Here is a 14,419-nt window from a genome sequence, read left to right on the forward strand (position 1 = left end):
CGGAGAGAATTAAAATGCTAGGGGGGGTTACTGGACCAAGGGGAGATTGGGTGAAAAGACTGAACTTTTGAGCTTTAAATCGCCTAATAAAAAAAAAAATAAACCCATAGCAGCGAATCATGGGACAGCAATATCAAAATTCACAGTAAAACTGTTTAGGCTTTAGTTTGGTTGTAAAATCTGTATAAGGAGATTTTTCCGTATGTTAAAAAAACAAGCAAAACTGGTAAAAATTACTGATCTGTCAAACACATTGCAGAAACCTAGTCGATGAAAGCTACATTTTCAAGATTTGATAAACATAGTCAAAAGTCACATCTATAAAGACTTGAAAAATCACCTGTGCTCATTGTACTATACATGATGGCAAGTCACTGACCATACAACACTATATGCAAAGGTAGGATTGTCAATTGATACATGAGCCAAGTGTCATTACAGAGAACATACTGGGACTCACTTCCTTTTCTCTATGGTGCTGAAAAGCCATTTTACTTTATACTGTCAAGATAGCTTCAATAAACCTTAGGGGACCGAAATAAATAAATAGCACATTTATGGGGAGATTTGGGTTAGGTTAAACACGGTTTCATGTTAAGGGCACTTTAGATCCATGCTAATAAAATTTTTAATGAACTTGTTTCACTTTTAATCTGCATTAGCATTGTTTTTTGTTTTTTTTCCTATCATGTATGGTCACAGGCCAACATAGGAGCATACGACCCTATATGGTCTTTAAAAAAAAAACAAAATGCCACATGAAACACAAAACAGGTGTTAACAGTAAGTACTAACATCAGGCCACTGTTTAATTCCTCTAACAAGTGCCTTTTTTTCAGGTGCATGGAAGTCCTCCAGGCATGAGTCTGAACAGGAGCCAATGGAAAGTAAAAGTCAATTACCAGTTCTTTTATGAAATGCTGTTAGCTTGATCACTCCAAAAAGGGCAATGAGGAAAAGCAGCTTCCCAGCTTTGTTTGCTTTTTCTGTCATAACCAAATATCTATTGAATAAGTCATAATAACATGGCTTCTACAGAAAAAAGTCACTATTTGTACAGATCTATTATTGTGCTGGAAAGGTCAACTGATGGAAATGACTGTTAGTTTAACATGAATAGTGGAATTTAAACGTTCGGGAGACAGTAGGTTTCATCTTTCAAAATTATAATCAACTGTTCTGCGCCCTAGCAACCAATCCTAAGCAAACCAAGCTGGTCTCATGATTAGAATTTGGTTATTTCAGATTATTTTTGGTAATAGTGCAATATTTATTTGTGACAACAGTAGTCTAATAAGCAAAATACTTGCTACTACTACTGAACTGGTGTAGCAAAGAAAAAAAATCTACCAATATTCCCCTTCTAAATAATGACATTAGTCTATGCATTGTTTTCAGTGCACAATGGAATAAAGAGACCAGGTCTGATAGCGCTCATTGTACCCAAGCGTATATAATGATTGTCCCAGTAAATAATGTACTCAACCTGGAGATAAAGCTGCAACTAAAGCTGCGTACACACGGCAAATTTTTCTCGCCCGATAATCGGTATCGGCCAATTATCGGGCGAAAATCTGCCGTGTGTACAGTCGGTCGTCGTCCATCGTCCGACGACCGTCCTGGCGGATCCATGGACGATGGACGACGACCGATCCTAATGAAAGGGAAGGGGAGAGCGCGCAGCAGGGTGCCGCTCCGTCACTCTCCCCCTCCCCTCTCCATAGAGCATGAACGGTGCTGTATGTACAGCATCGTTCATGCATCGTGCAGTCTTTTCTCGTTGGAAAGGATTGTGAAAGATCCTTTCCAACGAGAAAAATTGCAGGTGTGTACGCAGCTTTTGACGTATTCAAATGTCCATCCTTAACAAAAGTTCGGGACCTGAAGTAATGGGGTAGCTCTCAGTCTAATTACATCTTGTGGCTTACAAGTACACTTAGGGATTACAAGTCTAAATTTTACAATTTAGAATTTTCATTTAAAATTTACATTTTCCTAACATTTCAGTCAATTTTTTTCCCCAGGTACATATTTCACATTACTGAAAAACAGGACTGCACAGAACCAACGATTGTCCAAAATATACTAATAAAAAAAAAAAACAGTACATTAGGCATCAAAATCTGCATTTGCACAATATTTCTACATAGAACAGTTACCGGATAGAAGATGGCGCCTTGATTTCTGACACTTGCTCATTAGCCACTTCTGTGTCCAGTTTCTCTTCCTTTGTGTCTGGCTGTAAAAGGAAAAAAAGGCAAAATAAATAATATCAGTGATGATAGTCATACTACCTTAACCTTACGTTTAACTCAATATAAAAGCAACCATACAGTAAAGGCAAAACAGCTGTTTAAGTGCCCAGACAGAATATTCATCCCACTGCTGTCACCAAAAGACATTGAGAGAAAATCCAGAATTTCCGAGCTGTGGCAAGAAAGGAAGACACTTTTCACAGACTAGGGACACATTATAAAAGACAACTTTTTACAATGCTGATTTACATTACTTTTGGAATATTTATTTTATCTCTGGGACAGGGAGTGAAGAAACAGACCGCAAAAAACTTGCAATACAAATTTCAACCTGCATCTACTGCCACTATACATTTAAGTCTCTAAACTATCTCAAGCTAAAACCCCCTCAATTAGGTGCACAATATCCTACTTCAACTACAGTGACCACCGCCATTTATTAAATCCTAGCTGGCAAAATTCAGTGCCTCACTGCCTGTGTCTGCCCATCTTTCAGGTTTGAATAAAACATTGCTTCTGAGAGGAGTACAGTAAACACCTCGGTGAGAAAGGGTATCATCTTAGGAAGATACAATTGCAGTTATGTAAGCATGCTCTTATTATCCAGTTCAGAAATCAACATTGGGTTACCTGTTTAACCAGACTATCTTTCTTGCGCCAGAACCACCATCTTCCAGATTTCTTTGGCATCTTTTCTTTTACCCAGGATTCAATAGTATTCTAAGAAACAAAATTAAATATATAAAAGGTTAAAAAAATGTATAAACAAAAATTGGGGTATGAACATTAAACATGCCATGGATCACAAAATTTAACATATTAACCTTGGGTAAATTCTTCTGAAATACTTGCAAACTCAGGATCATAGGAGCTGCCAATACCCAGTTATAGTACCTGCAAAACAAATGCTTAGTAAGGTTATCAAAGCAATCATAATACGGGTAAACATAGATATGCTGCTCATAAAAAAAAAAAAAAAAAAAAAAGCCCAAGATCTATGTCTTTAAAGAGTGGCCCAGCCTCGTCTTTGCTGTATATCAGGGGTGTATTGGCCTATGTATGGGCCGGTGTTGTTTAATACAAACAATAAGGATGTTACTTTTACATTCAGCAAAGAACAACCAAATAATTTTCCTAAGCTCCATGTAGCTTTAGAATATACCATACATGTAGTCTGTACAACGATACATTGCTGACAGGAACACAATAATGCATGGTAAACATTCTCTTCTCTTGCTTTTTTTCTATTGAATTTTCCTTCCTCAAACTGGGAACAAAATTCCCAGTCTGTAATATGTTCAATAATGGAGACTAAGAAAGCAACAATACAGGCAATGGCCAGAAATACTTGGGATATTCTGGTTTACTGTGTATTACCTGTTATATATCCTCACAACTAGATTAGGATTGTCAATTATTCCTGGGTTTTCTGCAAACTCTTGATATGTGATGATGTGCTCCTTGAATTTCTCTGGGGGAAGAAAAAATAAAATTGTCAGGTTTTTATCTTCTCCATTCATTCCATCATTCTCCGTCACTCCACTGGGGAGATTGCTCCCATATCCAGTCCTCGTAAGGCTCATACAGGATATTGGAAGTGCTGATGTCAAAAAAGCATGTCTGAAACTAAGACCCCAGCACCACCACCAATCAGTTACTGTCCTGTAAAATATATAAGGCAGTCTAGCAGATAGACAAAAGGGCAACAACCCATGGAAAACCTTAAAAAATCATCAACAGTTTTCTGCTGAAAATCGGGTTACTATTTAGTGCACTTTCTTTACTGACTTTCCTCACTACATTCTGTCCTTTATTTTTCAGAAATCACACAAGATATAATTGTTAAAGGAAAAGCGCCAAATATTTTAACTAGTAAATAAACATTCAATAACACAGTTCACGTGAAGCTGGGCAAGTCTAAATGGTAGGCTGGGGCCTAAATCTTTGCACAGCTGGAGACTGCTTGTTATATAACTTCTAAGCTTCAGATTAGCTCAGCTGCAGTAGGCAAAATTCAATCATGTCATCTGGTCCCTGTGAAGCATTCTTCCACGAACAGCCAGCATATGCCAGTGTAATTAGTAACACTGCACACAGAAAAATAGCTTGCAGGAAGCAAACGAAACGACAAGTTTTTTTGCCCCTTAAAAATCATACTAATAAAATAGACTCATTTACTGGGGCTGCTGCAGGGGAAAAAGTCCGCCTTGTGGCTGTCCGTTGCCGGTACAACTAACCTTTAGAAATCTCTCCATTCTCAGTTAGGCCTCCACAAAGGGAAAGTGTTACGTCAGGCAAGTCCATGGCTGAATCTGAGAGGCATTCTGTTCCACTATCTGCAGCAGCACTACCCACAGACTGGGGGGACTGGGAGCCTGAGAGAATGTCGGACTCCATCCATTGCCTTGAACCTGGATCCGATTCACTGCAATACAATTATATTATCCTAGTGTTAAAGCTTTAAAATAGGATCATTTATGTAATGTATATTGTCTAAGCTCACAAAGAAGATGGTGCATACACCAGCATTTTTGCAGCCAGGTATTGCTAATCATTTGATTATCAGCAAGTGTGTCCTCCTCTATAAAAGCAGAAGTTTAAGCAGTTTGATGGTCTGGAGCATTCAGACATCAGCAATAATCTGAAAGAAACAACTGTTGCTGCCAATCAATCTTTGAAGAGCTTTATGGCCATTTCCAAACAATCTGAAGTTTATCTTTTTACAGTGAGAAAGTGGAAAGCATTCAAGACCGTTGCCAAGCCAGATCAGACCATGCAATGATTAGAGAACTTTCAAAAATTCAGACTCTACGGGTCTTGGATAGAGGTAGATATTTAAAATGTTTACTTCTTGAAAGTACAATTAGAAAACGACTGAAAAGTATGGCTTGTTTGGAAGGGTTGCTAGGAGGCGGTTTTGTCTATCTGAAGATCATTGTTTCTGTTTTGTTTGTTTTTTGTTTTTATAAAATAGGCCAAGTATCACATGCAAAAGCCTTTTTGTATCTCTAAAGACCAGTCCAGGCCTCAACCTGAGCAAAATACTGTGGCGAGACATTGAGAGCTGTGGATATACGAATGTATCCAAGCCTCAATGCACTAAAGCAATCTTGTAAAGAGGAGCCAAAAGTTCTTCACAAAGACGTGGGAGACTGATAAAGCCATTGTGTTATTGTACACCTGAGGTTAGATTTAAATAATTTTGGAACATTTCAAGGACAAGATGCTGATACATAAAACCTCATGGCTGTACATCTTTGTTTTGACAGCAAGTTATAGCCTAATAGGTTTGTTCTGCTAGTAAATGGCTGGGAAAATGAATCTGTTATCGTGCATGTAGAGATGATGAAAACCAGAATCCCATTAATACTTGACACTTGCACTTCCCAACTAAAGAAGCATGCAAGGGGTGTTAAAATGGCACACATTGTGCCATAATAAAAAAATAAATACCCTACCCTCATATGGCATGAGAGGTTAATGCAAGAGTGTACATAACACAAAACACATTTTATAAAAACATGGTGAGCCAATTCCCATACATACATACATGTGTGGGTGTACAAATATTATATATATATATATATATATATATATATATATATATATATATATATATATACATACACACACATACAGTAAACACACATCAACTTCCTGGTGATCATACAAAAAGCTTGTCTGTTTAAGCAGTTTGTACAGCCATACCTTTTAGGAAAATAAAGTGCTGCCACTTCAGGCTCCAAAACATTCAAGTCGTCCAGATAAATATCACCAGGGCCCTGATGCTGGCTTCTTTTCTTCAGCCCTTTGTAGATTGAAACCAAATGTAAATAAGTGAATGCTTTCAGGTTATTCACACAAAAAAATCTGTAGAACCAACCTTACAGACAATGTATATTGTTATCATGTATTATTTTTATTATTTATTAAAATATAAAAATTAATATTAAGTTTTTAAGTAATTAAGTATAAAGTAATTAAGTTTTCTTTTACCAGCAGGGACTAAAGGTAAAAAAATCACTGTCATTGAAGACATTTGGCCTATTTAGTTACAAGCAGGGTGGTTCTAGAAAGGCAGGCAGCGATAAGCTTTCTTACTGCTTTTAAGTTAACCCAGTAAACATTGAATTACAGTTTAAACTCTTTAAACACTTATTCTCTATGCAAATACATTCATTCATTCTTGTACCACCAATTTTCAGCAATGAATCTAATGTGTTGACTGCAATGAAGGCCAACAGGATAAGAGGCAATATTAAACTAGATGCTGCATTTAAAATGTCACAAGTTAAATTGTTTGATATGGTCGCAGAATGTGCCCCTTTCTCAATGACAAGTTTGCTTGTACAATCACTGGGAAACAATAAAGGGAGAAGACAGGAAGTACCGTTTATAGGGACTCACAAAAAGATAAAAATCTATCTCTTTTCAAAATGCTAGTTTTCTCATTACTATTCTAAGGCTTTAACTTTTTCTATACTGTGAGTCACTGACACAAAAACAAGCAAAGAGATAAGTAGCGTAGACACTTTTCTGACATACTTGCAGTATGTTGGTTTTGGGAATGTGATTTACCATGCTATATTTAGACTGAGCCAAGCATCAGGAGACCAGGAAAAGCACTTATACTTCAATTACAACAGAGTCATCAGAGACAAGATATCTCTTGCCCCATGGTTGGAAGCACAACAGAGAAAAAAAGAGACTCTGCTAATAAATGAAATATGTGGGTACTGTTGTTGGCTTCCCTCTAAAATACTAGTTGCTGATCTATGTCTGACTATAGTCAAGCAGAGTGTAAATGAAAGCAAGAATTCCTTATCACCAGCTTGTTTCCCCATCAACGACTCAGATAGTATTAAAAGCAAAGTATTAGCATGACAGCCTGGTAAACTAGCATTCTCATAAAAATAGTTTAGCAATTGCAGCTTTGATTATTCCCTTATGAAAATAGTCAATCTGACATCAAATGAATTCTATACCATTTGATCTTCAACATTTGTGTCATATGGGTAAAAAGCCTTAGGCATCATGAATTTCAGATTTGTCCAATATGGGTTGATGTACGCGTAATATATACCTTTCTTCTTAGTTGGAGAGTCTGTTTTTAATGAGGGCTTTGTATCTGACACAATATCAGTAGCCTCCTGGGGAAGGATTTCTTCTGGCACACAAGGAGAGGTTGGGGTGGTTTCAGTTGTTTCAGCTGTTATCTGGTCTGGATTGATCGGAACATTGATGGAGTGAGATCGTGGTTCTGGTTTTAGTACAGTGCAAATAGAGTCCTCAGTGGATGAATCCTCAGCTGTGCCTGACAAGGCCTCAGAGCTGATCACCCTAAAGTGCGTGTTCTCAGAAGGAGTAATTGTGGCCTTAACAGTGGCTGTCCGGGGGTGATCAGTCCTTTCCTTCTTCCAAACCTAAAAATATACACAGTTCGTTAGAAAAATAAAACAATACTTTCTGGCTATCTTCTTTTCTACTGCAGCAGTCCTGAATTGTCAGTTTTTTTTAATGTAGACCACTGCATTTTACCAGTCTAGATTCTAGTCCATTAAGAAATGTGAGCAACAGTTATTGGTGGTGGAGGGATTAGGCCTCTCCAAGCTACAAGAAAGCAGAGTCCAATCATACATTGGATTTCTATCCCAATTGCAGAAGAGCAACATATCCAACATGCCGCCAGTTTAAGGTTACATTTGATACTGGGTGATAACAGTGATGTATTGTTCCACAATTTCAATGTACATTCTTTATAACTTATACTGCCATGCTATCTCGGCATCTGTTTAGCATAAATCATTATTTTCATGTCAGATACACATACAATCATTTAAATGATAATCTACAACCATGTATATCTACTAAATCCATAAATATATGAAGCAGTAAGAATGAATAAAGGCTTCTTGAATCAAGATAATACAAAAATATATATACTTTCTGTATGCATGTCTTTATCAAATAGCAGTTTATGATTTTCTCACTGTTTATCATGGGAATTATTGACTAAAGGCCAAATCAGCTTTATTTCTTGGCGAGGCTGAACAAATATTTGGATTTACAATTATGTATGTATGCAGGATCTGTAATATCTCTTCACTGCAAAATATGAGAGGCGATTTGTCCACGTCTCAGGCTGTAAAGCTTGTAAAGATAGCTGTACCTTGGCAGACTCAGGAAAGCCTCCCCATGTCCACTCCATCTGAGGTTCTGTTCTTAGTAAATTCTCTGTGGGTTTAACTTCCAGCTCTGAATCACTCTTTGGACCCATAGACTGCGAAAAACCACTGAGAGTAAAAGAGAGTAAAAGAAATGCACTTAAAACAAGAATATAGAGCACACATTCTCCATAGAAATCAAGTACACTTTAGTTTGTTTCTCTTAAGCCCAGTAAACCTTTAAAATAGCTGGTGTAGAACTATTTCAACTCAAACCGTGAATTCAGCGGCTAATCACATCTAACATGGATGGCACTTAGTGTAAGTAAAAGCAAATAATGACAACTTTTGCCAGAACATTTTTCTGTAAACATTATTGAAACAAGACCTTAACAAGGAATTGCAGACTGGTAAACATGCTCCTAAACTCTGCATCAAGGAGTTCTACAAAGGCAATGTATCAACTGAATGAAAGACATTTACATTTTCATTAACCCAGAAAAATGCAGTCAGGTATACCTGCAAAATGCAGGGGCCATGTGAAAAGTACATAATAGAAATCCATCAGAATATTAGTTTCTCTATATTCTTGTGGCTCTACATACATTATATATAGAGTATAAACAATTAAACACACACTTATTTGTGACCAAAGAAACGCTTAAAATAGGAAGCCTATAGGCAGGTTCACACCATACGGCTCCCTGCGGCTGGCAACTTGCCACCTATTCGAACACTGGAACTGCAGAGCTGGTATTTGTCAGCTGCCGTCAGTGAGTGGCATGGATACTTACCACTGTGACCAGTATTCCATTCCCTATGGTACTGCCCAAGGAAAATCCTACCATGTTTGGAGAGGTAGGGGCTTCTGGAAGAGGTGAATGGACCATAACCTCACCATCAGTGTGAACCTTGGATACGCACTTTTATTTGCCTATATTTTTATTGAGGTCAGTATATAGCAAGTATGGCTTCCATTTCTATGTGGTCAAAGCGCTGCTGTAAGTGTAGTAGTTTGTAAAGCTGGCATAAATATCATTTGTAATTTTCAATTAGAGTATTCAGACACTTGCTACCCTGTACATTTGAGCTAATACCAGGTCCCACTAATCTGGGCAGGCCAATTCCTAGGCTTCGGAAGGGATTTCTGATCAGGAGACTGCACAACTAAACATATAGAGGAATATTCATAAATTGCAGATCAGTATTATGTGTTCAGGGAAAAAAGGCAGATCTGAATTCTTCACAAAACAAATGTTACAGGAAGACTAAGCTGGTTGTCTAGTACACCACAAAGCAGGTAAAGACGTGGAGCTCAATACCTATCTTGCGGAGACCAGTCTCCATCAGACAAGGCGTAGTGATCAGATGAGTGGCAGATAAAAGTTTCTCTGTAGTCCTCCTCCCTACAGGTAGAGCCTGAAGATGATCTGTAAAACAAAAATGTTGTATAAAATATTCCATACTGTAGCTTTGTGCATGATCAGTCATATACATTTCCAGCATATAATACCTTCACCAACAGTTCATAAAGCATTTATAGTTATGTTACTTAGCAGAAATCCTTTTCTTTTAATGCATGAATTTTTAATTTCGATAAAATAAATCCATCAAAGTAAATTAGAAATACTTTATTCTATTACATTTAACTACATTTTTTACATTGTTGCTCGATAATACAAAAATACATGTTAAATTGATACATTGTGCTGGGAGTGGTAAGAAAACGGTCATTAGAGAGTTCAGTCAGCAACACCTTGTGGCTATTGTAGTCTTTGCAATCTTATGTCCAATGCTCAAAAACAAGTTTTACATTGCATATTTCTCTAGTACTGTGCCCTAATGCATAGTACAATGTTCCTACAGTGGCCCACTTCTGAAGTAGTGTCAACAGCATAAACAATGTTAAGCTTACGATATTGATAGGGAAAAGGCTGGCAAAGGATTTTTTTCTTTAATTTATGACCTCTAAAAAAGCCTGTTTCTTTTTAAGCTTTTGATCAATTATTTTCTATTGAATAAATATATGGGTTTTAGAATTATGCTCCTTCTGTGAGTAGATATGTGGGCTTTAGAATTATACTCAATCCGGACGATGGGAGTAAAAGTAATTCCAATAGCTGGCATGTTTGTTAATTTGAATTAGACAATAAATAGGGAATCACAAACTCACAACTTTGTCCAAACTCTAATACTAATAGAAAATGTCTCCATCTAGTGGTTGACGACAGAACTGTACACATTGGGGCTGATTTATTAAAAGTTCTCTAAGGCTGGAGAAGATACACTTTCATCAGTGAAGCTGGGTGATCCAGCAAACCTGGAATGAATTTCTTCAAAGTCATTTGCTAGTAAATGTTTTGAATCCTGGACCAGATTTACATCAGGTTTGTTGGGTCACCCAGCTTCGCTGATGAAAGAGTATCCTCTCCAGCCTTCATGAGCATTATTAAATCAGCCCCATTAAACCAATACCATAACTGATGCAGAAACATCAAGTTCCTATTAAAATTTTTCAGCAACATTTGGACAGATCCAATGACTGCATAAGTGGTTAAAAAAAATCAAAGAAAAATTTTGAAGATTTAATAAATTCTGGTGGTCCTTTGTAATTAATTTATACTTTATTAGGAAGTCTTTTCAACTAGGCAGACTGCCATTATGGGCATACTTTTGAAAAGGATAGTTAACTGCCTGTTTTCAGCCTTTGTCTGGAGCAAACATGAATCTAGTGCACTCAAAGGAAAGCCAAAACCAGACAGCCTCTCTTCAGAGAGAGTTAAGCAATGACATATTAAAGAAAAACTACATGAGAATGAGTGAAACTGCAGAAATTGTGTCCTTTAGAAATTATTTCTGAGCTTATCTAAACAAGGGATGTAAGGGCGACATCTTGTGGACAAACCATGTACTGGACACAAGAAACAATCCTTTTTTTAGATTCATCTATTTAACAGAAGAGATTTAGGTCTGTTGAGGATTCAGAACTCCAAATTGAGTGCAGTTTAGTATAGTCTAAAATATATACATATTTTGGATCAGTAAACGAAATATTTAACCTTTTATTATATACTATATATAAATAAAATATAAATTTGGTGGTAAACCCACAAGTGTGTGCAGAATGTTTACAATTCATAATCCAAATCTATGAAAACAAATATGGGTAAAATTGTCACATAAAAACAATTTAACTTGCATGTATATGTGATTTTGTTTTTATATTGCATACTGATGATTTTTATTGGTATACTCTTTTAAACTTTAGTTACCTAAAACTGTCATGTAGACAGATTATTTGGAAACAACCAAATATGTAAATAAGAAAAAACATGCATTTATATGATGCGGACATATTACGCAGCACTTTAGAAAGTTCATAGTCATGTCAATACCTGTCTATTGAGGGGGTCACAATCTAATGTCCCTATCATAGTCATATGTCATTATTACAGTCCAAGGACCATTTTGAGGAAAAGCCAATTACCCTTACTGAATGTTTTTGGGATGTGGGAGAAAACTGGAGTGCCCGGGTGAAAACCACACAAACATGGGGAGCACATACAAACTCCTTGCAGATAGTGTACAGCCATGTATTTTGTAGGACACAAACAGCATGTGGTGGCATAGGAAACTGTCTGCAGGCTACAGATCAATATAGATAAAGGAGGATAACACCCAGAAGCAAGCAAAGCAGCTTGGTTAAAGTCCAGTGTTATTAGGAAATGCAAAGAACTGTATACGGAGGTGGCACAACAGGCATTTAACAAATGGATGGGCCCAAAAAACAGGGCAAACTCTGCAGGCAAAAATATTACTCCGCGACAAAAAGGAACATTCCTTTGAGGGCAGCAAGCAGCATATTTTTTGCAAAAAGGTCAAATGTGAACCATCTCTTAACAGAGCAGGGGTTTTGTGGCCATCTGTGCTCCACAGGAAATTACATTTTAATGTTTCCATTCTATCATGAGTTACTACCTTTATTTCATGGTAGCATGGTGATTAGATATTGTAATCTGAACTTGCACACCTTCCTTCATATTCATTGGGCTATCTGGTTAAAAAGGCTAGGATAGGTTCCTGTACCTCATAGCAGAAGAAGCCTTCTGGATGTGAAATGTCTTCAACGTAAAGTCATCCAGGTGAATGTTACCAGCTGTGCCACAACCAGGATATATAAAACATTCAGACATAATTGTTTTTTATTACCTTGAAGGATGAACAGGATTCTCCTCATCAGAGCTGATTTCCATTTCAAATATGTCTTCCCCACCTGGGGGAGATGGTACATCCTCCTTCTTGTCATGTTTAGCTCTTCTCCTCTTTCTCTTCTTTTTCTTCACAGACCCTGTAATAATGTTCTCAGGCTGTGTGGTGTGGGACAATGGAGAAGCTTCTTCCTTTTCCCCAAAGTTGGGTAAGTGGCTATGGACATTCTTGAAAAAATGATCATCTGTGGGTATAGGTGAGGTAGCCAAGTATGCAGGGACTTGTTCCTAAAAGAAAGCAAGAATAGGAGAAATGAAATGTAAAAGAATAAAAGAGAAGGAAAACTGCACGCTACTCCCATTGTGGCCTTACTATAGGATTAATTGACTGTACAGGGCCTGCTTATCCGAAGCAAGTTTAATAAAAACGTTAGGTTAGACTAACTCCATAGGAGATTGTACAAACTGATCATACAGTATGTTGCTTTTGAATGAGACAAATGCTGTATGGAGGGTCTTAAGACACCATGCATCTAAATGCATTTAATAGACAACATCTCTCTAATGACAGCTTACAGCTTTATGCCAGCTTCACATCTACAAGGCTCTATTTATACAACAAGGAATCTGACATTCCCTCATAGGAACTGCAATTGAAAAACCTGTAACATACACCAGGAGAGAATGTGAGATTGCCTCCTTAATAAAAAAATCCCAATGTGTTGTGTTGAAGTATGAATTATGGCAACAGACCAATCACCCATCAGTGTATAACATTTATAGTCTGCCTTTTGTGTGACCTTGCTCTGTATTTATTCTAGCAATATTTATATTATTTGAGTGAATCCCCAGTACATATAGGGACTACTGCACAGCTGTACAGGGAGGAACATTTTCCTTACAGTAGACCGATTACCACATTTTTAACACAAGATAGAAGGATGGCTAAGCATTTTATATCTTTTCTAAATGTGTGTTTTTTTGTTTTTTTTAACTGTTTTTGTAAACTTTTCTTGGGAAAGACCTCTTCTGCCTTAATGCATGCACAGTAAGATCACAACCAGAACTCACTCTTACGCAGTGCAAGATCAAAAAAAAAAAGAAGGAAACCAGAGAGGCGCGGAACCTACTGGAATTTGCAGAGGGATCAAATGCTTTTCAAAAGTAAAGGTTTTTTTTTTTTTTTCGCTTTAACACTTACATTTTCTTCTTCAGTTTCTTCTACAAAAAATGCTTCACCATTGTCTCCAAGCTTCATGTGCAAGTCCACTGGTTCTCCATTGATTTCAATGTCAATCTACCACGCAAAAGAAAACATCACATTTTTGGCAAAATCCAATAATAATTTAATATAATATAATCCAATAATAATCCTTATAATTACCAAAAACATACAAGAAAGTAGATAAAAATATAGCATATATCTAGCCAAATGTTGAGATACACTATTCAATACCATATAATACATAGCATAGCAATAGCATATAATACACTTCACTTTATACTATGCTACTACCACAAGAAGGCTGATAAGAAGTGATCCTGTGGCTTTACAGTCGCAGCGATCACATCTGCATTACAGTTGTCGGGTGAGCAATGTCCTATAGCATACTGGTGTTTAATTTACATACTGCGGACAGAAACATACAGTACATGTGGCTGCTAGCAAAAAGGTTATTATATTTATGCACACACTAAAGAAAGGGGCAACTACAAGAGGCCACTCAGATGTATGTATACCACAGTATAGTGCATCTCATCTAAAAAAAAAAAAAAAAAAAAAAAAAAAAAA

The 14,419-nt window shown here is 36.9% G+C and overlaps 1 protein-coding gene across 2 annotated transcripts in view; it reads right to left on the bottom strand.

Annotated features, from left to right (window-relative positions):
* The window catches only part of LPIN2 (lipin 2), a 57,259-nt gene that overhangs the window by 24,403 nt on the left and 18,437 nt on the right, over positions 1–14,419 (bottom strand). For both annotated transcript variants that reach the window (XM_072411365.1, XM_072411364.1), the window contains exons 3-13: positions 13,829–13,924; positions 12,629–12,915; positions 9,742–9,849; positions 8,425–8,548; positions 7,339–7,678; positions 5,964–6,063; positions 4,493–4,680; positions 3,633–3,726; positions 3,080–3,149; positions 2,886–2,975; positions 2,160–2,239 (exon numbers count right to left, since the gene is read on the bottom strand). In XM_072411365.1, coding sequence (XP_072267466.1) covers positions 2,160–2,239; positions 2,886–2,975; positions 3,080–3,149; positions 3,633–3,726; positions 4,493–4,680; positions 5,964–6,063; positions 7,339–7,678; positions 8,425–8,548; positions 9,742–9,849; positions 12,629–12,915; positions 13,829–13,924 — 1,577 coding nt within the window. The remainder of the gene's footprint in view (positions 1–2,159; positions 2,240–2,885; positions 2,976–3,079; positions 3,150–3,632; positions 3,727–4,492; positions 4,681–5,963; positions 6,064–7,338; positions 7,679–8,424; positions 8,549–9,741; positions 9,850–12,628; positions 12,916–13,828; positions 13,925–14,419) is intronic.

The sequence above is a fragment of the Pyxicephalus adspersus genome, chromosome 5 (assembly GCF_032062135.1).
Source record: "Pyxicephalus adspersus chromosome 5, UCB_Pads_2.0, whole genome shotgun sequence".
In the NCBI taxonomy this organism is placed as follows: domain Eukaryota; kingdom Metazoa; phylum Chordata; class Amphibia; order Anura; family Pyxicephalidae; genus Pyxicephalus; species Pyxicephalus adspersus.